Genomic DNA, 27,658 nt, shown 5'->3' with positions numbered 1-27,658 from the left:
AGACGCAAGTAGACGCAAGCGTCACGGACGATGCGTGAAATGCAATACACCGTCCACGCAACAGGGGGCAGCAGAGTGCTCCATGGTGTTCGGTAGGCAGAGCCAGACCCTCCCGGAGAGTGGCTCTGGTCAGGAAGCAGCTGGCTGGCTGACTTCTTTTTATCAGATGCTGCCGTGTTTCCCCACCAGTACAGTGTACTACGATTGGGTAGCACTGACCAATACATTTAGCAGGTTTTAAAAATATATACACTACCGGTCAAAAGTTTGGGGTCACTTAGAAATTTCCATTCCACTCCATTCCAGACAGAATACCAGCTGAGATCAGTTGCATTGTTTTTTTAATCAGAACAGCAGTTTTCAGATTACATTATGTGCTTACATAATTGCTAAAGGGTTCTCAACTGTTGTAGACAGAAGTGGCTGAAGAAATGCTTGAAATTCATGTTTTTTGGTCTAAACGTCATACTCAAATTAAAAGTGGTACAGCTCCCATATACTTTGACACTCAGGGGTGTGCCTGATATCATTGGAAAGGAAACATTCTCAAGTTTTTGTTACAAGTGTCAGGGCGATTCTAGGCCTTACTGACACAGAGTTACAGAGGCTAGAATGGAGATTTTTATTTCTGTCCAAGTTATAAATCTGTAAAATTATTAAAATACACTGCTGTAAACACATCTGACCGGTGACAGACAACACAGCATTAGCCACGTCTCAGCTTACTACAGAAAAAAAATTCAGAAGCTAAAAGACTCAAAAATGGATTTTATATGAATTCTTTTCTACAAATATGTCTGTGTTTTTTTTATTTCTATTTGAAAAGTGCAAATAAAAAGCCAAAAAACTACAAAATACAACACTTCTCAAATACACAAACAAACCCACATCAATCACCTTTCCAATGATATCAGGCACACCCCTGAGTGTCAAAGTATATGGGAGCTGTACCACTTTTAATTTGGGTATGACGTTTAGACCAAAAAGCATGAATTTCAAGTGTTTCTTCAGCCACTTCTGTCTACAACAGTCGAGAACCCTTTTGCAATTATGTAAGCAAATAATGTAATCTGAAAACTGCTGCCCTGGTTAAAAAAAACAATACAACTGATCTCAGCAGGTATTGTGTCTGGAATGGAGTGGAATGGAAATTTCTAAGTGACCCCAAACTTTTGACCGGTAGTGTAAATACATTTGGGTCTCTCTCTCTCTCCTGTACGCTATTTCAGCCTCTTGAGGAGGGCACACAGCATAGACACACACACAGAACGTTGATACATACCGAAAAATGTGACTCAGTAGTCCTAGGTTTGATGAATTTGCTCTGCTAAGTTGATTCAATATTTTTTGATAATGTAGCATATAGTATCCTATATTTAAATATAGGGCACTACTACAATACATGCAGTGTCGCCCCCACCGACAACGCATAGTATTGTGCGCACCGGCGCGTCGCGTATCAAAAACTAGGACGACACATTTGGCTACGCATCGACGCATAATGGCGGCCGAAGCGTAGCAATGTGTAGCCTTGCGGACGCGTATGCGTACCGATGCGTTGACTCTGTAACGGCCCTTACCCTACACCTCCCTCTACCATTTCAAACCAACACCGCAAATAACCAAGACCTACTCAAGCATGGAATTGCTTTAATAACAGCAAAACTCCAGTAACACTAACAAAAACCTTCATTTGGCACAATTGATACAGTTTTGAAGAAATTTCCTGTTTTTGTTCACTTAACTGAAGTGTGGTAGTGCACACATTCTGGGTGATACCATCAATCAGTCTTTTACAAAAATCAGTCTTTTTTGTGGTATTATCTAGATTCTGTGGACTTGTTTTGTACCCCAGCACACCGGAAACTATGTATTCTATATAATCTGTTCTGTGTCAGTTTGCTATGGTAATATAGCAGCCACAAGACAGACATGTTTTACTTGCCCGATAGCTAAACTTAATTGTCCGAAATGGAAAATGTAAAGGCTTATTAGAAAATAAATAAAATTAACAGAGATTTAGATACAGTATATAATTATAATAATTTATTAACGGACAAAACATAGAATTAACAGGTAGCAATTAAATAGCTGGAACGATTCTAACTTATTTCTTCAATTATTGGAGGAACAAGGGGCTTCCTCAATTGCTCCAGCTGCCTTTGGCTTTTCAGCTATTGTGCAGTGATGCCTTTTGCTGTTATCATGAGCCTGTAGAATGTTGTACCTGAACGACGTCGTTAATGTAGCCTACAAGGAGGATGTGCTGAAATAAGATCATCAACATGGGTGTGAATGATAGGACACAAAAAATTACAATTCTATGCATGCACTAATATTATGTGGCAAATGAGGGACTGTCTTTTTTTTTTTTTAAACCCTTTCATGACTAATAAAATTAAATGACAAGTATCAACTTGTGAGGTTGCTGTACCTAGTACATTTTCCAACCAGCCACCCTCAACAACCACTGATTGCTGATAGAAACTCACAAAATATCAAGAAAGGAATTCTTACATCAATTGTCCTTAAATTATTATTATTAAAAAGGAACACGACAACTTATTGGGACTTTAGCTTATTCACCGTATCCCCCAGAGTTAGATAAGTCCATACATACCCTTCTCATCTCTGTACGTGACGTAACTCTACTCCTGCTATTTGGGCGGAGTGATTTGCTCGCAGCACCTGAGAAGCTCCGTGGTGAGGAGCAGAGAGTTCGCCTGGAGTTCGAACCTGACCAATTGGTGCCACTGAGAACATAGTCCCCAGTATGTATACGGTTAGAAGATGGCTGTGTCTCATGTGAACTTGTTATTTTTACACCCTGTGACTATACAAATCACAACATGTAAATAGGAAAACGTTGGCGTTATTTTGTCACTTATTGGGAGCAGTAGGCTAGATGGAGCCGGTTACTTCCAAGCTAGCGGTGGGTGCGTCAGACAGAGTTAGGACACACACGGAGATGAAAAGGTTATGTATGGACTTATCTAACTCTGGGGGATACGGTGAATAAGCTAAAGTCCCAAAAAGTCGGCGTGTTCCTTTAAATAGAAAAATACAACTGTACACCTTTTGAATTCACGTTCTCTCTTTAGCAAACTAAAGGCCTTTACACACTGGGGGCGTGACATATAAAAGTCACGAATCAAAACTATTTATACGGGCAGCGATGCTAATTTTAAACAAAGGTTTGAATATTCACGCAGCTCATCTACCACGGCTGGCTAGGATGTCAGTGGGACAGTTTGAGGTCTTCTGCGGATGCTGCATTCCACTTGCCCGAACACAGAGTTTATTTGCACTGAGCAAACCCGTGCAGAAAAGGTGTGCACAGTCCTGCATCTTGGTACATGTTGATTTCCCATGTTTGACATAATGCATCACTGTAAATATAATTCATCCGTGGGTGTTACCTGGCTTGCAGGGTGCAGAACCGGTGGGTCCGTTGGCCCTGCCATAGGGTCCAGAGGGCTCATGGCCACCATCTCCCCATCCTCCTACTCCCCCTGAGGGCTTGCCCCAGGCCGAGGTGCCATTGTCCACACTTGATATTGGAGCTGCTGGCTCTCCCCAAGCAGGCTCTGACTTGGGTTGAACACTCGGAAGCTCTCCCCAACCTGGAAGAAAGAGGTAAATTGATTAATGAAAAAAATGTTTCACTGGAGTAAAATCTTCATCCACTAGCAATATTTACTTTTAACTTGCAGTTATACTTCATTCCCCCAAGTCCTTCCTTGAGTACTTAACAATGGAAGGATGCTCCCAAGTAGTAGAGTAGTGATAAACACCTTGGCTTCAGTGAGGCCTTGAAATCTGCATTATACTCAGCTTTAACACTCTTTTACCAAAACCTATATTATGATAATCCAAGCAACTGAAAACCCCAGCACTGTAGTGGCATGTTAATAAGAGAGACTAACAGTACGCTAGTTTTCAGTAGTTGAGATAGTGCCATGCTGTCTGTATATAGAAGCCTTTCTGCCTCCTCATGACAGCAGCAGGCCCTCGACCAGCTCAACCTGGTGATTACTGATAAGGTATAAATGTGATCAGCACAAGTGTGTATTTAGGTGGTCAATATGCTTTTTGGTAGCTGCAGTGCAATTGGTAAACAGCAGGGGGCAATGGTCTCATTCACAATCAAAAAGGAGATGAGACTGTTGGGCATTAAGCTGTGCCATGTCTATATGCATGGCCTTTGTCTTTACAAAGACTTAATTGAAATGGCTGCAGAGGTAACTTAAGCTTGCTGTACAGTTGTTAATTATGTATGCATGACCATTAAAATGCCCTCCATAACTCTGAGACTACCTGCTTAATAACAATCTTTAAATGGAATAACCATTGTTGCCAACAATGCCTTTTTGTTTGTAATTTTGTCACTGTGTGTTTATGAGCAAAAACTAAACTAACTTAAGCTTTGTCACTCTCCATACTCAATGGAGCGGATTATCAAGAACGACTCTAAAGCCTAATACCATTCAGGAAAAATTAATTATGCTTTGGATCCCTAAAACATCAGGTTTTTAATTTAATTGAAAATCTATGTAGATATCAAGGGTGGTACGGTTCACAAAACCCACGGTTCGGTTCGTATCACGGTTTTAGGGTCGCGGTTTTCAGTTCTGTACGGTTCTTGTTATTTTTTCTTTTAATCTTTAACACTCCAGAAATATACTTCAGCATATGATATATAGCTAAAATTAGTATATTGAATGCATGTTGCACAATACATGCACACAGTGGCAGTTCTATCTATTGTTTTATTTCCGCTGTCATCACAGGTGACAAGAAATCCCAAAATGTTCCCATACACCAAACTATATACGACGCTAGCGCATCCTCCAACTCCGGCAGCCTTCCTTTTCTCTCCCACCTGAGATTTCTGCATGTGACCTGCAGCAGCAGCACTCCACACTCCACTTGAGGAGTGGTCAGCTCGGCGCCTCTCAAAATCTGACAAAAATCTTTTAAACTGACCTTTGTCGATCAAAAAAAACAGACAGATTCAGCAACTGTATGGCCTATTTCTCGCTTAAAATGTAAAAATACGAGATCGTATTCAGAACGAGACGCCATAAGAGTCTGTTTTGAAATTCGGGAGCAGCAAGACCCATGTGACGTGTTCATCCAATCAGCTGCCATGTGTTTCGTTCGTCACGCTCATCCCGCTTCTCATTTCCAGTAAGTTTTAACATAGGTGTTGAAAGTGGGCACTACGGCAGTAAGTGGTTAGTGCACATTAACAGTGTACGGATGAACCGTGCGATGCACACACGCTCCAAACCGACGAAGCAAGCGGTTTAGCGGTTTTTTTATGAACCGTACCACCCCTAGTAGATATTGCATTTTTAAAAACTTTTATTTTTAGTAATATCCAATTAGGTTAATAAAGTTACTTTTGACTTTTTGTTCCTTCTGTATCTTAAATTGCACTGATTATCGCTCAGCTCGCATTTTATTGTATTTAATACAATGACAATACAAGCTTTTAATTCTATAAACAAATTTGAAATTTTTAACAAAAACAGCACAGCCATACGGTGTTACCTGGGTTGGCGAGGGGGGGTCTACCCTGGGTCCCCACGCTTGAATGTGGGGGGCCATTACTGGATGACCCATTGTTGTTTCCATGGTGTTGCAGGTGAGTTGGGGGCTGGCCATGATGGGGATGGTGGTGCATGTGGTGAGTGTGATGGTGATTGTTGTTGCCAGGGCCGACAGAGTGAATGTTGTTGTTATTGTTGGGGATAATCCCTCCACCATTCTTACTGGGAGGTGGGCCGCTGTTGCCTGTGTTATTATTGGGATTTTTGCGATCCCACATATTGACAGTCTTCTTGTAGGTGCCGGGATCGCCCCAGGTGGACGTTCCATCATCAATCTCCATCTTCCTGCGGATGGAGGGAGGGGAGGGCTCTTCCCAGCCGGTAGGATCCATGCCCTGGTCCTGTTTGCTGCCATTGCCCCAGCTTGATGTGTTCTGCTTCACAGTACCAGGACCACCCCATGAACCCATGCTTCCACCTCCTCCGCTACCAGTGCTGCTGCTGCTGCTGCTTTCCTGGGGCTTGGAAGAGCCCCATGATCCTTGTACTGGGCCATTGGCACGTGGGGTCTCCCCCCAGCTGGTATTACTCACAGTAGGAGCAGGCTTATCCCAGCCTCCTCCTCCTCTATTTCCTCCCCTGGGGCTTTCCTTCCATCCACCACTTCCTCCATTTCCTCCTTCTCCTTCCCACATGCTGCTGGAGGATCCGTTCTTCTTGACCTCCGCCTCTCCCCACTCCCCTGTGCTGGAGCCATTGGAGCCCCCATTATTGTTGCCCCATCCATGGGAGTTTTTGGGGCCATCTCCCCAGCTAGTGGGCTGACTTTTCTTCTGGCCATCATCCCAACTGGGTGACTTGTCCTCAGAACCCCAAGATGGTGTGCCTCCATTTCTAGGACCACTGGAAGGCAAAGGGTCACCCCAGCCACTGGTAGTGCTATTTGGTGCTTTGCTGAGTGACTGTGGGGGGTCCCCCCATCCTGATCCAGTCTGGATAGGCTGAGGTGGAGGGGCTCTCCAGCCTGAGGATGATAATCCTTCACTGTCATTTTTTTCTCCAGACCCAGGCCTCTGACTGGGGCAAATTTTCGGGTTGATGATACCTCCATTGACGGATGAGGGTCCACCATTAGAGCTGGAGCCTCCCATGGTGTCTGAGCTGCTTTTGCTCTTCCCATCATCAGAATTTGCTTCTTCCATCTCCCATACAGTGTGCTGACGGATGGGGGTCTGTCCCCAACCCGTGTTACTCAGCACCCTAGGGTCCAGGTCCTGCCGGGGGAACAGAGGGGTACAATCCGTGCTGGAGGACCTGTCTCTGTCGCCAGATTTACTTTCGCTGCTGTCCCCACTACCGTCGCTTGCTGGGGCTGTTCTGGGCTGCTGGCCCCATGAGCTAAGTTGCTGCTCTTGGCCTGAACCAGAGCTACCAGCGTCTACTGTGTCCCAGCCTTTAGATGTGTCTCCGCCACCAGAGGATTTCCCCCAGTCACCCCAGCCACCACTTCCACTACTCCCACCACCACTGCCTTGGCGGCCCCAGGCAGAAAGACCTGCAGAGGGAGTTGAGTCCCAGCCTGAGTCTTTGGGAGAGTCAGCTGCCTTGGTTTCTCCACTACCCCATACAGAGCTGCCTGTTGTGTCCCCATTGAGCTGAGATGATTCAGTGGGTGACTGGCCTCCCCAGCCAGTTAACCCATGGATAGGGCTCATTGGCTCATGAGCTTGCTGCTGCTTAGTGTGGTTTGGTCCGTCAGTGTTAAGGTTAGAAGATTCCATTTTGAAGGACAAGCTTGTGTTGGCTGAAGGGTGCTGTTGATCATTTTCGTTAGCACTTATCATGCCAATCCAACCTCCCCCGCCATTATCTGCACCTCCCAGGCTTCCATTTCCCATGTTTCCATTGCCATTAATACCTGGTGGGAGGGATTGGGAGTTTGACACAGCGTTGGGGCCAATACCACAACCCCCACCACCCTCATGTCCCAGAACAGGCCAGGCTGATGGGTTGGCATTGGGATTGAGGTTCAAGTTAAAATTGGGAGAGCCCCAGTTATTGGGCGCTCCTACTCTGCCACCATTCATACCATCTTGTTTCCCATCTGAGCCCCAGCCTCTATTACCACATGTGCTGGCTGACCCAGGTCCCGTCATCATGTTATTGTTAGCTTTAAGAGAAGGGTAGTGGGCCTGCTGGCCTGCGGCACCTGTGGCCATACTCAGAAAACTACTACTGGTGGTGGTAGTGACAGCACTGGTGTCTGCGTTAGAGCTAGCTGAGCCCAAGGAGCATTCTGGTGCTGCGGGGTGGCTGGGGTCACTACTGCGGCTGATGGAGGGCCAAGCTTCTGTGTCACTTTTGTCAATAATCACTTTGTCCCAGCTATTGGCACTGGAGGAGCTGTCAACTGGCAAAGAGGCTCCCCAATGAGAGGCCTCATACTGGGGAACTGAGCCACTCTGAAGGGATATGTCTAAAGAGAAAAGAGAGAGAGAAGAGAGAGGTTAAGACAAAGTTGAAATGCAAGAAATATAGAAGAGATCAAGCAACAGGAATAGAGACAAAGAGTAAAAAAGACAAAACAAAAGGAGGAAAAAGGAGGGATGGTGTGGGGAAAGAAGAAAAATGCATCAGGTTAGACAGAACATCATGTAATACAGACTAAGGAACATCATGTAATACAGCGCCCTAAGTCCCCTGGACCAATTGTATCTGATTGGCTGGTACAGTTGGCCAGACAGACACAGGGACACCCTCACTTTCTTGCCTTTATCAATCTTTCTTTCCTTCTCTCTCTCTCTCTCTCTCTTCACTTTTCACTTAACTTTCTTTTCCACTTTCCTTTCCGACCCGCGTCCTCGTCCCTAGCTGTCTTGTTTTGCCCCTTACATTTCTTCCTTCTTACCATCTAGCTGCCTTTATCTATTACCCCGCCCCCCTCCCCCTTTTCTCGCTCTGTCCATGTCTCCTCTCTCACTTTCTGCCCCCATCTCTTTCCTCACCCTTTAATTTCTCCCTCTCTCCCCTCTGCTCTCCTCTAAACCCAGCAGTGAGAGGCCCATCCGTCTCCATCGTGGCTTCACTGGCTGGGGCTGTGAAGGGAAGCCCAAGTGGAACGCCGCTCATTTATTGGAATGAAACCAGGACAGCTTTTCATCCATCACTCCCTACACTCCACCGGGCCTACTCCTCCTCCAACTTCACTACACTAAGAAACCACAAACCACTTCCTACAAGCTTGTGTGAATATGTGTGTGTCTCTGTTGGCTTCTCACTATCTGTATATACATATTACTGAAAAGGTATGCGTGTACATACATTTTTTAATCACAATCTGGGAACTAAGGACGGCACGTCAATCTTGTCCTACTACTTACAGGCTTTAAGCATGATTTACAAATTAAGTACCACACCACTAAAAGAGCATTTCCAACGATTCTCTAACCAACATGGTATCGCACACAAGAAATTTCATTAGGCAGAAAAGCATCCCCTCAGAGGGGGAATTAATAATAGAATGATTTGATGCTGTAAAGGGGTAATCAATCAATGGGAGGCAGCTAATCAATGATCTTATTAATGCTAGTGGGTGAGAGCAGGCAGGCTATTGATCCAGCATGCAAACATCCTAACCACTAGGCCAGCCTCATGCAATGGTCTTAAAACCAATGTGAACTTCTGGGAATATCACCAGCTCACAGGCCAATCAATGATAAGGAAAAATTCATCCAGTAACTCTTGGAGGAGAAAGGAAAATTTATGTGTATTATGAAACAGCCAAATTGTGCACAAGCTAGATATTTGTCTGCGTTTGTGTTTTCCAACATATAGCAAAAGTGGACTTTTCAGGGGTAAAAGAGCAGACATGTTGCTGCATGTAAATACTATGTATCCTTATAATATTCCTTATGACAATATACTAATATGTTTTTAAGTTGGCTGCAACACATTAAACATGAACAAACCATATGCAACATAAGCAGTTCTGTTTAACAAGCATTAGAAGCCTACTAGACAATAATACATTTCTGGCTACCCTCCTGAGCAGCTGCAGTAAGCGTGGCTCACTAACCTTTAATTATAAGACCCAGACTGTGTCTGTAAAATATTTGTCTTGTTTGGTAATTAAGCTATTTTACCTTCCATTACTCTGCCATTAGTTTCCATCAGATTGTTGCAGTAATTTCCATAATAGCTATAAGTTATCCATCATGAGATAAAGACCCAGTGGTCAAAACAATTCAGTCAGATGAGAGAAAAGTCCATTTGTTTAAGGTGTGTGGAAACACGAACGCTGGCAGATATGTGGCTTTAAGATGCTGCGCAACATGCTACAGAATGGCTGTGAATGCAATTCTTGCCTCAACACACTTATCTCCACTCCCCAGGCAGCCTTATCGCACAGGGTCGTCAGACTGATGGCGCGCGCACGCACACGCGCGCGCACACACACACACACACACACACACACACACACACACACACACACACACACACACACACACACACACACACACACACACACAAATAACTATCAAATCAGTAGAACACTAAAAAAAAACAACTACTGAAACATCACAGCAAATGTAATCCCTCACAACTGCTGTGACAGTGCCAATTGTTTTGGAGTAAAGTAAGAAGTTGCTCAAACTATAAAGCCAGATGTGAGCCTTCAATTGGAAAGCCTTTAATAGGACTTTCCACGAGTTTTCTTTGCCATTTGACAATAAGTTGGTTTCATTGCCTGGACTAATTTTGGTTTGCATGACAAATATCCAAGGTAAAAGTAATGCCTGCACACATACCTGTCCAAACTTTCATTCCTAAAAAGTGGACAGAAAAAAAATTGTCAGATGCCCAAAAAACAGCAAGCTAATATAGCATTAAGGAATCATTTCGAAGATATTCAAGGGACTTGGAATTTAACACCAATATATCCATGTGTCAGATATACTAGACCTAATGAAGGATGAGATACGTTAAAGGTGCAGTAGGTAAGACTTAGACAAAAATCCACAGGTCCCTGTTCAGATGCTCCAATGGAGGGTGTCTAACTGCGTGTCAATCGCTGCTCTTGCACACACATTCATTCTCCCTTGTGGGGGGAGGGGCTTAGGAGACCGTTTTGGGCTTTGGCAGAAAGGGGGGAGGGACTGAGAAGTTGTTGATGTTCAAATTTTTTGGCTAAGTCCTGGTTCTTCACAATCCTACATACAGCACCTTTAATTATATCTAGAGTTATCTTAGTTACAAAAGCATTTTACATGCATCTAAATGTAGGTGTTTTTGATGTTGGAGTTCCACTGCAATTTTGTGTGTAGAGTAGCTCTGTTTCACAAAAGGCTGGTTTGGCACCATTTCAGATCTATTGATCTTGCACATGACAGCTTGTCACACAGTCAATTTGTAAAGAAATAAAAAAAATTAAAAACCCAAACAGCTGGTCTTTTCAGTTACCACTGCAAACTCTCACTGGCTTGTAGGCGTTTTGTTTTCTAAACGCTAAGAAATATGACAGCACCATTAAAAGCTACTAATGTTACTCCCTTTCTGTTTTGTCCTAGCTCTGTCAATGCTAGCTTTGAAAGAGAAGACAAGCGCCACTTTATCAGACCTGAAACATAGCCAAGAAGTGCAGAGGCTGCAGCCTCTGGAAATTCTTTTTTCAGTTGACCCCTCACCCACCTGGTCTCTCTCTCACCCATTCGGTTTCCCAAAGAGTGTAAAAATAGGTTACATAATAACTTAATCAAAGCCTGGAAAGCAGTCTTTTTTAAATCACTCCTGTCACAGATGGTGTAAACAAACCAAATTCTTAATTTAAAAAAAACATAAAACAAAAAAGGAAAAAACAGGAGTGTGCATTGCCTGTTGTGGGAAAAAAAGGGGTCAGTCAGAGAGAGAGCGAGAGTGGAAAAATACCTGAGGAGAGGTGCACCAGCAGCACTCTCAGAGTGCTTACACAGATCCATGCAAGGATGGGGAAACAGCAGACATCCTCTTAGTATGTCTGCGGCTACGCAGTCAAACACAAAATTCCTCACACCACCAAAACACTGCTGCTACAGCTTGGACCAATAGCATGTGCAGTTACTGAGTGTGCAATGCAAATAGCAAATGTGGTTAACAAAATGGAACATTATAAGCTCTACAAAAGGAGTATTTATTGCGGGACTATTGTATTGGATTGCATTATACTGAATGGGTGCTAATGCTATTATGTCTACTTCTGTAGATATGTACATGCGTGGACTAATGCAAAACAGCCTCTTTTTCCTTTCACCTCAAAATGCCCCGATTGTTCCACTTTAACTCCCTCACCAGACACTCCAATAGAAAGATCTTGCTGATTCTTGGCAAAGCAGTGATTTGGCAGAGAAGAGACGAAAGCAAGCTTAGCATGAAAAACAAAGAAAAGGGGACAATTATTTCCATCCACCATTTGCAATCATGCGTCAGTAATGCAGTGATGCTTTCATTCTGGTTGCAATTAGGAGGGCAGTCTCTTATTACATTTTGTGAATGAAAAAGGTTCAAAAATAGAAACTAAGGGACCCTAAGATGCTTCCAACAGGGACCAAGGCTGCCTTTTTGTGAATGTGCAAGTCCATGCGTGCAGATACAGGCTTGTTCTCTTTAGAGGAAAGAACCTGGACTACATAAATAATAACAGCAAATCCCTAATGATGCGCACCCCAGCAGAGCTTGTGTGGAAAAAGTGACATTAAACAACAGCAACAACATAAGCAGAAATAAGCAAGAGATGAGCTTCTGATGAGACTAGCTGCCATCATAAAAATGGGCAGGTAGCCAAGAATTAAGTGGCTCCCCTCCACTTTGAATAAAATGAAAGGCAGGGTGACAGAAAGAGAGAGAATGGTAGGGAGAGATGGAGGAAAGTCTGGGGGGAGGGGTTGGTATTTGCAGTGGCAAGGGAAAACAAGGGAGACGGTAAGAAAGAACAGACTAAGAGAGATGGTGTGGCAATAAATGGAATCCTTAGTTTGACTGTGAGCTGAAGACTACGCATGGTTTTCTCAGAGCAAACCGTGGGTTGACATAACACCAGAACCAGGACAGGAGGGGACGTTTAGTAGTCTTTTGCACCCAAACAGACCCCTTCTATCTCTCTTTGAGGGGTGCTTCATGCCCACTCGGATCGGAAGACGGTATGTACTTGTTTTTCCGGAAGGGACTGAAGGAATGGTCACAGGAGGGCTTAAAAAGCTCATTATTCATGTCGGTTTACCTCTGCTGAGAGAAGAGAAAAAATAGGAGAGCGAGACCATGGTGACTTCTCTGGTTTCCCTCACATAGGCTGGATTAATGAAGCCAATAGGGGGTTCTCTCACTTGTGTGTGCATACGTGTGTCACAGACTGAGCACATGGGGCAATCTATACCTCCCCGACTTCATTATGGCCAAGTAGTCTTGTGATTATGATTTTAAAACATAATCTAAGTGGTAGAGACTTTTACATCTTAATGGTACCACGTTTGAAGAAGCAGACCTGCATTTCTACAAGAAGGTACTTGAAGAACATTACAGGTTTTAAAATTAAAGGTCCAATATGTAATGTCTTTACTGTTCTAAATCAAAAAATGACCCCAATGCATCATCAGATATTAAGGAAATATGCTAAGTGTAAATACTATGTTTTCTGACAACAATGCTAATGCCAGTATTTTCTCCTTTTGAAATTTTCGTGATGGAATTTGTGTTTTGGCCTGTGTGTTATCAACTGCCCAGTTTCACAGCCAGGCCAGGTTGCCAGATATACTTGTAAAAACATAAACCCAGCGCGTCAGCACAGGCTTTCATGACGGTCAATATAGCCAGCTTCTAACGTTAGCTACTCCGCTATGCAGTAATGTCTGGCTATGTGAGACAAGCTTCTAGCAACATTGTCGTGGATGCTGCGGTCTCAGCCTGGCAGCCTCCGTGAACTGGGGAGGAGGGGGCGGGGGAGACGACTCCAATATTTTGAATTTGTACTGCAGTAACTATTTTAAACACTAGCTGTCAGTATTACATATTGCGCCTTCAAGAAATTGTTAAGCGATGGAAAAAAAAAAAAAAAAAAAACATACACCATTATAGTTTATGCCTTATTCAACCTATCAATTTTTTTTTTTTTTTTTTCCCTCTTTCTGTTCCACCTTCATAGATAAGCTCAAAAACCCAACTGTGTTACCTGCGAATCAAAAGGGCCCAAATGACTGGGCCAAGTGTTTTAAAAGAGTGCCTTCTGGCTACATGCTCCGTCTGGGTGACCAGCAAACAGCTGTTGGGCTGCAGTTCCCACAGTCTGAGACCCCCACTCCAGCACCTGCTACTGGGGAGCCTGTCTGGACGGCTGCTGGCTACTCCAGACTACTTAATGGTCCCCAGTCAGCTGGAGAGATGGGGATGGTGGGTGTGTTAAGGGAGGGAGAAGGGACAGGGGGTTTCTGTCTGGTGTTTGGGACAATTAAATGGGGTTCAGAGAGCAGAGGTCACTGGGAGTGGTGTCAATGCCCTTGAAATTGGATGGGATTGTCTTTCAGAATTTGTGGATGTTGCAGTGTGTGTGGATAGCCCCTAGTTGATAGTATGTGGTTAATGTTACTGTTGTGTTGCCTGGGTGTTCCTCTTTTTGTAGATTGTAACAGATTGTAAGCGGGCTTGCTGGATTTGTCTTGAAATATTGTGAAATGGGACCAGCACTTCTCCTTGTTGTTAACAGGTTGTATGTTTACATTTGATTAGCATGGAATCAGCTGCTTAGCATTTAAATTTTAGGGAAAATAACTCATAACGTTAAGGTTACTAAATGTTACATTTGAGCTAAGTTAGGATAGCTAACAAAACAATGTTTGCTGGTCACAAATGATCTGTTTAGCTAACAGATCAATGCTGTTGAGAGCTAGCAATCAGCAATAACTCTGACTTACTGTACAACTCAGCTGGTCGTTGGTAGCTAATGGTAAGGTTTTGCAGTTCACTGAACCTTTTTAAGTTTGCCTCCCTGGTCTCTTTGGTCCTTTGTATCAAGCAATTAGGGGCTGCACAGCAGACAATATATATTAGGTGCTGCCCATAGGTGGCGATTTTAAGCAGTACCCAGGTAGGAGACGGTAAGACGGTTATCCCATTACACATGACACATCTATTGTTTTAGGTCTGTGGCTGGACTGTTATTAGTCACACACACTTAAATTTAATATGGCTTCTAAATTAAATCAGTAGAATTTCTCTGAACCAAACGTGAGGAAAATAACCAAAAAATGGGTCAAAAGAATTTTTTTAACCACATTTAACCACCTTAGGATATCTACCCAATAATACTGCAGTGCAGCTGGCTCACAAACTAACACACGTGTGTGTATGCATGTGTGTGTGTGTGCCCTTTAAACTCTGAGCCAGCTGGCCTGCAAGGCAGACCTGATCTGAGAGGACACAACTAGGTCAGACTAGTGTGTTCTTTTTGCTGGACAGCCACTACATCTATGCACATGTGTTTGCCTTTACATGTGCACAACTGAAAAAGTGTGTACATCATCACATCCATTTGGGCCACAGTAACCTCACCAGAGAGGTCAGAAACATGTCCTCAAAACAGAGTTAATTCCATACTTACGTATAATATAAAAAAAATTATCTGTACTTGCAGGCAGGGATTTTAAGTTAATTCTCAAGCTCTTCTACTACAAAAGCAGTGATGTTTTATACAAATAAAGCAGAGGTTTGGGCTTAAATCTTCAAGTGCACGGTAATAAGTTTAACTACAATGTCCCCTCTCTAAATTATGTATGCTAGAATATTTGCCACAACAGGGCCACTAGCTTGAGGCTATTTGCTGAGCAGACAGGACAGAACAGAATGTGAAGTGGAAGCCCTCAGGACAAGAACCAAAGGGGAAGGGGGTGAAAATCCAGCCAATGGCTACTACGCCACAGGCTGCGTTGTACTGGAAGGCCCCTGGGAAAACCGGGGCGAAGTAAAGGCCAAACAGGACAACAACCAGTGGATGAGGACAATATTAAGGACATTATAGGTTACTACAGAAGCCAAGGGTGCGTGACTTGTTTGAAGCAAAAAAGACAAATATATTCTTTTAAATCTAAAGGCTTAGAGGTATTGCTTCTCTTGCGTGAGTTAAGCCTGCAGCCTGCTTAGATCCTGGCCCACAGCAAAGGAAACCCTGCAATAAACAGCTAAACCCAGAGAATATCATAATAGAAAGTTTCAGCTTCTGAACTAATAATTAACAAAAAGATCCATCCAGGATAAAACAAATCAGTCTCAATTAGGGTTGTACGATATTGGAAAAAACTGACATTGCGATATATATTGTGATATGAAAAAAAGACACATTTTTACAAGATGACATAAATAGCTCTTTTTTGAAATAAATAATTTGAGTACTGTGGTGATTTTGTATGAGAGTGCATCTACATATAAATAAAAAGGAAAAAGGAACTTTTCTTATGTGAACCATTCTTTGTTGAACTTTAATACTTTACAAACACCAAAGCAAGTAAGCACTGTGACTACTCTTCTGAAGTGATTTAGGAGAGGGACATTAGGTAGTTAAATACACTGGTTGACTGTTACATAACACCATTGTATTAAATACTATCAATCCAGGCTAAAGTCAATTATATTAATATTCGCGGGTGTGAACCATAACGTTAGTTGGGACAGACCCCTTGTTTCTTTAGGCCAACTATATCAGCTTTAGCCTGGCTGGTAGTAGGTTTCTGGCAACTCTGCGGTGAAAAAGTGTCGGGAGATGTTGTGATAACGTTGCATTAATCAGGTGATTTATTTTGTCTTTGCGGCAAACGTAGAACACTGACTACTGTAGGTCCACTACCCATAGAAAAGCATGTGCATCACTGTGTCTGCGGGAGCTGCCGCTTACGGTACTTTTCTCCACATGGGAGAGCCTCACTTCCCATAACAAGCCCCGCCGTTGGACTAACGTTACGTCACAAACACACATTGCCCACATGGCTACCTGTCTTAAAGGAGAAGGGTCGACCGATAACAATCATGTAAAAGGAGAACAGAAAATGGAGTTTACTTTTCTATATCAAGCAGCAAAAAAGTTGTAGCGTTTTAACATAGCACGTCCTGCGATGTGACTATCGCACATGCGCACACCGCGATGTAGACTATGAAACTAAATATCTTGCTGCCCTAGTCTCAATTATTTAATGTTTAATTGTTTGTGAAATGCTGAAAGAAAACAGACTGATTTACAACACTTTTCATTAAATGGACTAGTAAATACGGCAACTTGGAAAAAAAAAATAATAAAAAAAGGCTTCCACTAACAGGCTACACAGACTAAGCTTTTATTTGATGCTGTGATTGGTAGCAAAGGCCCAAGTACAAGAACAACGGCTACTAGACAGAATAGGACCAGTTGCCCCTGTGATGCAGAGGGCTGTAGTTTGCTGACTAACAAGCCTTGCACCAAAGCTGCTGCAGATTTGTTTACTGAGTGCCTGGTGTTGTCCCAGCAAATGTTGAGTCAGTAATGGAAAGCATCACACAGCGGCAAAGGAGCATTGATGAAAAGAGAGAGAGAAAAAAAAAAAAAAGTCTGAGAAGAGAAACACAACCAAGATGCGAGCAGATACTCATGCGAGCTTCTGCTAACCTGAACATGAAAACATTGCGTGGTGGGCTACAGAGATGTCCTTGCATCTATGTCTTCAAAGTTACATTGTTTTGTGTTAGAGGATGTGAGCTGCATTTTGTGTCTGTGTACACTATAAAGCAGATGGTTGTGATTCCTTTACAAAGAAAATCCCTTTAGACGAATGCACAAAAAAAAAGGTCTTGAGTGTGCGTGCGAAAAGAAATGCAGTGCTATCCATAAACTGAGAAAAAAACTGGAGTAATAATGACATAAATAAATCATGGTCATCCATTATCAACACATTACTTGCATACAAATACACACAAGCTGCCGCACAATGAGCACCTAAAGGCAGGTTCAGTATTAGTGATCTTAGGGGCCACCGGTGAGTTCATTAAAAGATTACCGCTGGCTACAGAGGACTGACAGTGAGTGTGGGGGTCCTGTGAGTCGAGCAAAAGAGCATGCAGAGGCTTCAACAACAAAACCATGTTCTTCTGACTTAGACTAAAACATCTAAACAAAATATTCCAAGGATTGAAAAGATTTGGCGTTATTATTGCCAGTGTTATAAGCACGTGGATGCAGACTTGCACACTAATGGAAACTAGCATATAGCTTTCAGAATCATTTCAGAAGGCCAAAGAAAGGAACACTGGAAAAGTGGGGGGAGCAGCCAATTGAAAACAGCTTAGACTTGAGTCTTAAATTTTTAATTTGGCTTTAAATTGGTCAGCCAACCCACATTATTTAGGAGCTGTATTTCGTCATTATTTCACAATGACAGGAAGCGAAGGTGTGCCGTTAAACTACAATTATAATCACCATAATTTATTATGCCTATAATGCAGTAAATCTGTCAAAGCTGCATAGCATACCACTGTATCTGTCCCAAACTAAACTGAATACAAACTCTGAAATTAAGCTTAATGTAGGGTACTTAAAAAAAAAAAAAAAAAAAAAAAAATTCTGTTTCTATATATAAATGTCTACAATTTCCCAACATATTTATGTTATATAGCCAAAATACAGCGGACATGCACAAAAATGAAAACGATAGACTAAATAAAGTTTATAAGGTGAGACAATTTGCACACAGCCACCATGATAGCTATAAAATGAAAAAATTTAAATCAAGAATCTATTCCAAGGCAATTTTTTTACTGTATTGACACAAACCTTGGTGGTGTTTGCTCGCAGTGGACGTGGTAGAGTTCGGGAAAGTGCTGCTGGTAATCGTAGAAGAAGAAGAATAAGATGAAGGCGAAGAGGAGGAGGAAGAGGAACAGGAGAGGGTGAGAGCGCTGAGGGCTCCTGCAGGCAGTGGCTGGCCTCTCTTCAGTAGCTGCTTGTGCTCCTGCTGGCGGAAGCGTGGGGGCACCTCTCTGGGCGGGTAACGAGCACTGGCAGAGGACAACTGGCACTGCGGCTGAGGGGGAGTCTGAGTCGGGAGTTGGCTACTGGAGGAGGCGCGCTTGCCATTGCCAGAAGAAGAAGAGGAGGAGAAGAGGGGCAGCGTAGGGTTGGCGGGGTGGAGGTGGTGGGGTGGGCCGGGACTGGGCTTAGTGGGAGCAGGCTCTGGCACTGGATGGATACAATACACAGGCACGCACGCACGCGCACGCACACACACACACACACACAAACACACAGAAAGACACATGCAGGTAGCAAGGTATTAATGTCTGGGTTAAGCCACCATTAGTCGTTTATTATATTTGACGTGGTAGTGCTGAAATTTGACACACGGTAACAAAAAAATAGCAGCTGAAATTTTTCGAAGTAAATCCTGCAGTCTCTAAACAGTGAGGTTTTTCATATATGTTAGTCCAGTTTAATCAATTTCTTGGAAACCCAAATTTTTCTAAATTACTATATGACCTGCACATGTGGTGATAGCACAGAAACTAGCCATCTTATCAAGTTATATTCTAGCAGTATGTGATGAAACTAGGGCTGCAACTAACGATTATTTTCATTGTCGACTAATCGGTTGATTATGTATTCAATCATTTGATTAGTTGTTTGGTCTATAAAACGTCTGTATAAAATGGTAAAAGATTTCGATCAGTGTTTTCCAAAGCACCGTCTTCAAATGTCTTGTTTTGTCCACAACTCAAAGATATTCAGTTTACTTTCATAGTGAGAGGAGTGAAGAGAGAGGAGTAAAACTAGAAAACATTCACATCCAAGAAGCTGGAATCAGAGAATTTTTCTTAACTTTTAACGCAAAAAATGACTCAAACCGATTATCAAAATAGTTGGCGATTAATTTATTACTTGAAAACTAATTGATTGATCAATTAATCTTTGCAGCTCTAGATGGAACGGTCCTATTTATGGGGAAGATCTTCAAAGAATGCGCTGCAGACATGTTTTACTTTCAACACGTGTTCACGCAGTCTCTGGAAATTGAATTTTGTGTATTGTATTTTATGTATAGTACTCAGCAGGTGTTAGTAATTGAATTGGTTTGTCTGCACTGTATGCCGGTGTGCGCTGTCCCTTTAAATTAACTGCCTCATGCAGCCTTTTGTCAAACATATGTTACTGGCCCAGACGCACTCTATGAAAAGGTCATATTTTTTCTGCTGACTGAACACCGACACACACAAACACATCGAGACACCTCCTTTCCTCTTCGTTACTCTCTTCTCTTCCACACACACACACACACACCTTTCCCTGCTGGACTGGCCTCAGCCTGACCCTTTCCCTGTGGTTGCAGTGACTAGCCAGCCATCTAATTGAGCGTTAGCCTGAAAGGTGTTATTATTAGCAGGCCCTGGACAGCTAGCAACCAAAGAGATTGGCTTGGCTAAACTTCTCTCTCCGGGCTGCTGCAAGACTGAGAAAAATGTACTGTCTGACCTAAACACTGAATAATTCCTACTGAGAAAATCAAAAGACGATGTTGGTGTGAGTCTGTGGCTGTATGCACCTATGAGGAACCTAGATCTGGTATAAGCACTACTCTACCTGAGCATTCCCTGCCACACAGAAACAGCTGCTTTCATTATGGCTTCTAAATGCTAGTGACCTAAGAGCGTCCGTGAATTACAGTTACTTGGTCCATGGGTAAATGCATGATGATTAGAGTTGATTATGTTGTTTTGTATCGACCCTAGATAGATATGGCTGTTCTACACAACAGCTCAGACTGCCTTCACTCAAGGAAGAGACGGAAAAAGACACAGGTTGTGCGAGTGTGTGTGGAGGGAAGGGGATTTTTTTTTTTTTTAAACCATGAAATAGCGGTAAACTGACGGCATAAATAAAGCTTCACTCCTTCAATGTCCAGTGTAAGAACTATTCCTACAGCAGTCCTGAACTGCAGTGCTGGGGGGGAAAAACACAAAGTGACACGCACACAAAGGCCGACGCTGCCACACCGGAGGTTAAAGTAAATTCACAGCGCATAGGTATTTACTGTGCCTGCCAAGAGCTTGTATAAAAGCTAAAAACAGAGGCCCTCTCAGTGAGCACAACACTAATCCAGATGGCCGCCTACCTGCTGACACACAGAAACAGCAGTAATATTAAGAAAACTTGAATTGGCAGTGACACAGACCTATCCAAAATACAACACCTTTACATGAAGATAACTACATATGTAGTAAAGTATTTGAAGGCAAAACATTGTTTTTTTTTCTTCCTTATATTGATGCTCTTCACAGACACACGCTTCCAGACGGGCACAAACACATGCGCCTCTACATGGTTCTTGAAAAACATAAAAATACAATACACTCATACACTTTCACAGCACCCCCTTTCACCAAGGAGATTTTAGTCAAACACACATGCAGAGAGGGGGAGGAAGAAAGAGAGAGAGACCGCCCCCCCTGGCTAGCTGTTGTCTTGGAACTACAGCTGGTGACGCACATCTCTGATTAAATTCATCTCGGCCCGCCTGACGCTGTCTCGACCAATCAGACAGCAGGACGGTGAGTACACGCTGCCCTGCCTCCTTTCCTCACCGACTTCCACACACTGCCTTTCCATCAGCGGGTTGCTCCATAACACCACTGCTCTGTCTTTCTTTTTTCTGTGTCTACCCGTCTCTCAGCCTGGTGTTCTCTGCTAACCATGTTATCCTCCCTCTAGGCCTTTATTCATCTCTTGTGTTCCGGTCTCTTTTCTACCCCGTCTTGTTACTGTCCCCTTAACTTGCCATTTCCTTGTTTCCAGTCCTCCATCTCCCCACTCCAAATGTCTCCTCTCCACCAAACCTCTCTCTCTGCTATCTTTTCTACTTCTTTCATCTCTTCCTACTCCAAACTTCCACATTTTTCTACCTAGTGCACATTTTGTTGCCCCCCTACCTCTTCTTTCCCCTGCTGTTAGGTGTTACTAAAGAAGGTAGTGACAGAACTTTTTATGAAACCCAGTGACACCTAAAGAAATTAGAAAGTTGAAACTTAGTTCTTGTTTTGGTTCTTGGTGGCTCCTGCCACCAAAAAGGGCCTGGACTCAAGTGGGGTTTTGCCATTAGCACTTTAGGCCGCGCTGAGCCAAACCATGGCATGCTGATTTGCATTTCCATTACTAGTTTTAGGGTGGCCGTGGTGGACCTTCTCGGAGTAGGTCCAAAACTCACCAACCCACCTCCAAGCACGCTGCGTAGGCGTCTCACCAACCCGTGACAACCCCCTTTCTCCCCCTCAAACAGATACTTTGTCCACGAACTTCACATGTAGGCTATTTTTAACAAAGTGCTGTGTCATCAACTCACTGGCACTCGAAAGACACACCTTTAAGCTGGTGGCCGTTTTGTAATGAAAATTCAAATCCAGGCTGGGCTGTTGTGCCAAGCCATGCCAGCATATGTGTATGCAAAAAAAAAAACAATAAGAAGCACATAATGGTTGTTGCTAGAATCAATTTCAGACCTAGGGAAGGAATATTCATTTAATGTATTTGATATTAAAATTTAAATGACAGCTTATGTACCCAAGTCCTGACTAGTTGAGAAGCAAGAAACAAAACTCAAAGTTGACTATGTTTACCACTTGTTTTGGTGTGGTTATTACATGAACAGAAAATGAAACACACAAAAAAAAAAACATTGACGTACTTCAAATATGGGCGTTTTGGCTTTCTGCCTCTTTTGATTTCCTTCCTGACAACATCACAATCACATAACAGTTTCCCGTCTCAAAACAATTCATTCATACGCACACAAACAAGCTGAACTCCTAACATTTAGTCTTCCTCTACACATGAGGATGTTACTCAGTCAGCTCACTGGTTATTTCTGCTAGTCTGGTACAAGAAGCAGATAAACCCAGAAGACAGACACACAAGTCCCTTAGCTCAGGCATGCCTCATACAGACCCTGCTGCATACAGCATGTGTTTGTGTTGCTGTAGTAACAAGGGTGTATCCATGCTGCAACTCCCTTATGTTGCAGATGACCTAATCTAATTTCTCTTGCATAAGCAATGAAATATTTCTTGAATATAATCATTACATTATTCTCGCAAAGAAGCTAAAATATAAATTTTCAAGTAAGGTGCTGCTATTAGACTATCCAGCTGGGTAATGTGCAACCATCGATGATGTAATCTGTATTTTTAACAAGTGTATCAGTGAGAATGAGTGTGCGTATGCAGACATACACATACAAATGAGAGGGCAAAAATGGCAGTCTGAATGTGTAAGAGATGAGAAGAAAAGTATGTGTGAGAGACCCAGCGCCCCTCTGCCCTGAACAAATATAAATAAATGAACTGACTGGCAATGAAAGATACACAGTATATTAGTGAAGTTGCAAGTTTATTGCATTTGAGCCCTTACTGTAAGTAAAGTTTCTTTCTAGGACTACTTATTGACAGCTTCTAATATCAAACTTATTTAATGAATGTTTATTCACAGGAAGCTTTTCAGGAAATCTACAAACTGACATTTTTACTGAGATTTCCAAAATGAATTGACACACCGGACATTTTGACTTGATGGTCAGTGACGGACTTAAATAATCAATAATAATCATCCTCTTACTACAAAAGTGATGAAGAGACAAAACAATAGCCTTTGACTGCAATATGTCCAAGTACTTTATAAATTGGTAACTTTAAGATATATTAATAAGAAACTAATACATAAGACAAAAATAGACTGCTGTAAATAATTTAACCATCTTAATTGGCAGAGGTTAACACGGAAATATTTAAGTTACAGCGGTGCAAGTGCAAGTTGTGTTGTGAAAACTAAATGTAGACTTTAATGTGGTGATGGCCTTAGTACCTCCAATTGAAGCTGAAAAGGATTGCCAATTAAATTAGCATTTGTATCCAGTGCACTGTAAATTCCATTAAACCCTCCAGCTGAGGCGCTCTCTGCAACCTTGCACCAAACTTTTAATTACAGCTCTTCTTCACACTAAATGGTTAATTACACACTATGAGAGAGAGCGAGAGAAAGATCAACTGCATAAGAACAGAGAAAAAGTGAGCATAGATGGGGGGGGGACAGCATACAAGGCAGAGGGAAATGCATAAACTAATCAGATAGAGAGTAGAACATCTATAAACAAGGCAAAATGGGCAAGAAGGTAGGCCTATAGTTAACAACTGTGATTGGTTCCCTGAGCCTAGTGCCAGGCAGCGCAGGTTCCCACATCTCTTCTGTCTATTGTCTGCAGAGCCACTTTATTATGCAGTCATGTTTTTTTTTTGGGGGATGGACACAACACACAGGCTTGTATGCCCTGCACAATGGTGGGTTTCTTAATCCAATAAGAGCTACGAGGTAGGGAAGGTAAAGGAAAATACAGCTTATAAAATGGGTTTACATCTGTGCACAACAATTGTACACATACTGCTTTTTTAAGTGGTTTCATATACAGTACTAGTCAAAGGTTTGGACACACTTTTTCATTCAATTTAATGGGAAAGTTTGTCCAAACTTTTGACTGGTACTGTAGGTGTAATATTATGTGCATCAATCAAAACAAGCTTAAGAAAAGAAGCATGCCCTTGCCTTAGTGAAAGTAGTGTGACATGGTCCACTCAGTTTTGCCCCAAAAAACTGATCAAAACAATATAGAGGCAGAGGGTTTAGATGGGTTTGCCTAGTACACTAAGGGCACACACTAACAAAATGAGTTTGGAGTTCATGACCTTCTTAATATCACACCTCTCATTTCCCGCAAATTCTCGGTCAGCGCAGATTTAGGTTCCTTTTTTCCTCATTTCACTAGCAATATGACTGTTTCCTTCTATGGAAGTAGTTAATCATTACACTATTCAATACTTTTGGTCTACAATCCACATACTACGTTGACTATATTCTCGCTTATAATGACACTTGGTTGTTTTAAAAACGGTAACCAAGAGGACCTTTTTTTGTCATGGAAGGCAAATGTATGTCCGTGACGGGTTTATGAACACAAGGGAGGGTCAAGTGGGTGTGTCTCTATGAGGTCCCATCTGTCAGTATTAGTAGAGCAAAACAGAAACACCCTCACTCACACACAAAATAAAAGGAGAGATTTATCACCCCTCAGCCTTCCTATAACGGGCCGTTGCTATAGAGACTGACATTTGCCTAACGCACCTCCATTTGCGTCGTGACCCCATGCCTCCCGTGACCTCTTCCCATACTACGCATCGTCCACCCTCTCTCTCTGTAAGTAGTTGTTTCGATTGTTCATCTCAGCTGTCCCTCAATGGCCTGCTAAGATTATGAAAGAGTTTCCCCAAGAAACCCCCTTTTGCTTTTTAGCACTTATAGTCTCTCTCTGGGTAACAAGCTTCAACAGGATCACACTACACCTCCATTCGAGGTCTGTGCCTGAGGGCAACAACTGCCTAAGGATAAGTGTCCTTTGAATTTCATAGATATGTAGCATGATGATTGGTATCTTAAACATTTGAATGCTGACACCCAAATCAAAGATGTGGTCTCCCACAGTCAGAGCCCCAGGGTCATTAGAGCATAGGGAACACAGCAGGCAAATGAAGTACCACTTATTTACAGTCCCAATGTGTATATAGTATGACTATTATTCCAGGGCATTATAACCATTCTCTATATACAATTAATAGAAGCAATCTTATCAAGTCAAATTCAATTAGCAGAATAATATTGTATCTCAACTATGGTCTCAACATTCTTTTTCTTCTAACTGCTATTTGACAATGGCCTGAGGGAAAAGCGAGAGGTGTTCTATATGCAGGCATACTGGCGGTGTTTGAACCTTACAGACACATATATATGCGAACACCATGGCTTCATATCACGGGCTAAACTGTCATTCATATCGGTTGAGCTACATCCTATTAATCTGCCTGATATTTGACATGAAGCAGCTCACTGTTGGGGGAGGAGGTGGTGACGGGGGAGGGGCAAGAGGCACACAATTGGGCTCTCTTGTCAGCAGCTTGTGAGTGATCATACAACATGAATACACAGAGAGGAAAGCATTGTTCGAGTTTGTGCGCCCCTCTTGTTTCCTTTCTCTCTACCCCATCTCTCCCTCCATCCCTTCACTCTCCTCTCGCACTTGACATGCATGTGGGGTGAGCACACGGGGGGGTAGAGGAAAAACAATTATGCTTGGCAGTCATAAATCCAAAAGGATATAATTCACAAGCTATTCACTATTAAGTCACTGAGTGTTTATAAATGTGTTTAACAGAAGAGAAAAACAGTGCAAATGCTAAAGTAAATTAGCCTCTAATTAGATTGCGATTCATGAAATGCGTTTTCAAGTGAAGACGCAATTAATAGCATGTGAAATCACAAATTAATCCAATACAGAATTATACGACACACTTGTGTTTATGTGCGTCTCTTGCCACTTTGAAAAACACAATGCTGTTATCATTGTGGTGACACCGTGAAAATATGTTTCTCCTTAGATGTGGTCGCCGGGGATGAGCATATCGTGGGTGAAATGAAACAGGCGGAAGAAACAGCGTGGGTAGGGTGGAAGGGGAGGGGACGAGGCAGTGACGGGCATTACATTTGTTCTCTAACCTTTCAGCAGCGGAAAAGTGCATGAGCAGCAAAAATGGAGATGGCAGATTTTCTGATTATCGGGGTGCGGGAATGCGATGGCTGCACTATGGTATTACTGTGGCTTTCTGTGCCTGTGTGTAGCCACCTGTTTCATGAATAGCATTTGTGTAACTTCCTGTTGACTTCAATAATATGTGTGTGCATGCTTAAAGCCACTACGGCTAGGAAATGACTGCCCTTGCTGCTTTGCCGTTTCACAATGTAAGCATTTTGCTTTAGTCACTGAGTACACTGAAAGGCTCTAAGTCGCTGTAGGGAGGAGGGTGCATGTCTTTTAATATGACTGTGGGCATCTAGGAACAAACATCTGCAGCTTGACAGATACTCGCTTTTCAGATACTGCAGTCCTGCAGTGTGTGTGTGTGTGTGTGTGTGTGTGTGTGTGTGTGTGTGTGTGTGTGTGTTGTATGTCTTGGCATGTGCATGTTTTTGTCAAGTATGTGTAGCAGTCAAACTGACTGATTGTGATTGCAGTGGGGGCAGATATTGTGATGAAGCTGCGTGTGTGCTGGGGGTGAATAATCAGCATCCCTCTGAGGTAATGGGAACTGGGAGGGAGGGCCCTGCATCAGAGGTCCAGCCTGTTTGTGTGGGGGAGGTGAGTTGGGGCAGTGGGACACTGCCTCCTGGAACCCTGCGTTCGGTTTAGCTCCATGCCTAATGGGGGGCAGAGAAGTTAATTCCACTGCACCAAAGCTTTATCTCATTTTCATACATATGAACGCGCCAGGCCGAGATCGATTACCGCAAACAAATTGAAATGCCCGGGACCAAGGAGGCCTGCAGAGGAAAGCAGAAAAAGGCGTTGAGGATGGGGGAGGTGGTGTGCATGTGTAGGTCTATGAATTTCTGAGAGTGTATAAGGAAGGCAGAATTCACTGATATGGATGGAAAGACAAATCACTACTGCATACTGATTTTCTCCCTGCATGCATACACATACACCTCTATTATTTAGAGTCACGCATGAAAACTCAACTCATTCCAGTTGATGCCACCTTCCTTTTAAGAGATATTGCAGATGGGAGGTTATGAGCAAACTTAAGAGATCCTGATGGCTCACTGAACGATTAGTCTTCAAACAGGCCCTCTTTCCCCATTTATCTTTCTGTCTGCATGAGCACCCACTACATACACACAATCAGTTTCTCATTCTATGTCCCTTTCTCTCTCCATCTCTCATTAAACATACCATAAAACAAATGTCCATGTCATTAGTCCTCTTCCATATTAGCACCGTCATTGACTCCCAACGGTCATTTTTGGCACTCGTCTAAAGTGCTCACGGCTTCATTACTTTCTTTCCTCCCTTTCCTTCCTTCATCTTTTGCTTTTATCTGACCCCAGAACGCCCTGTTACACTTCCTCTTTCTTATTCTCCTTCCCTCCTCCCTTCTTCTTCTTAGCTGTGCCACTGTCCGTGGGCCTCTCAAGCATTTTT

The 27,658-nt window shown here is 42.8% G+C and overlaps 1 protein-coding gene across 1 annotated transcript in view; it reads right to left on the bottom strand.

The window, feature by feature from the left end:
- tnrc6c2 (trinucleotide repeat containing adaptor 6C2) overlaps positions 1-27,658 on the bottom strand; it is a 55,740-nt gene that overhangs the window by 15,292 nt on the left and 12,790 nt on the right. The window contains exons 4-6 of the mRNA XM_028595972.1: positions 18,370-18,774; positions 5,557-8,031; positions 3,420-3,623 (exon numbers count right to left, since the gene is read on the bottom strand). Of these exons, the coding sequence (XP_028451773.1) occupies positions 3,420-3,623; positions 5,557-8,031; positions 18,370-18,774 (3,084 nt within the window). The remainder of the gene's footprint in view (positions 1-3,419; positions 3,624-5,556; positions 8,032-18,369; positions 18,775-27,658) is intronic.

This window comes from Perca flavescens, chromosome 2 (genome assembly GCF_004354835.1).
Source record: "Perca flavescens isolate YP-PL-M2 chromosome 2, PFLA_1.0, whole genome shotgun sequence".
Taxonomy (NCBI): domain Eukaryota; kingdom Metazoa; phylum Chordata; class Actinopteri; order Perciformes; family Percidae; genus Perca; species Perca flavescens.
Note: the sequence above shows the minus strand (reverse complement) of the source record. Positions and strands in the feature narration are given on the sequence as shown.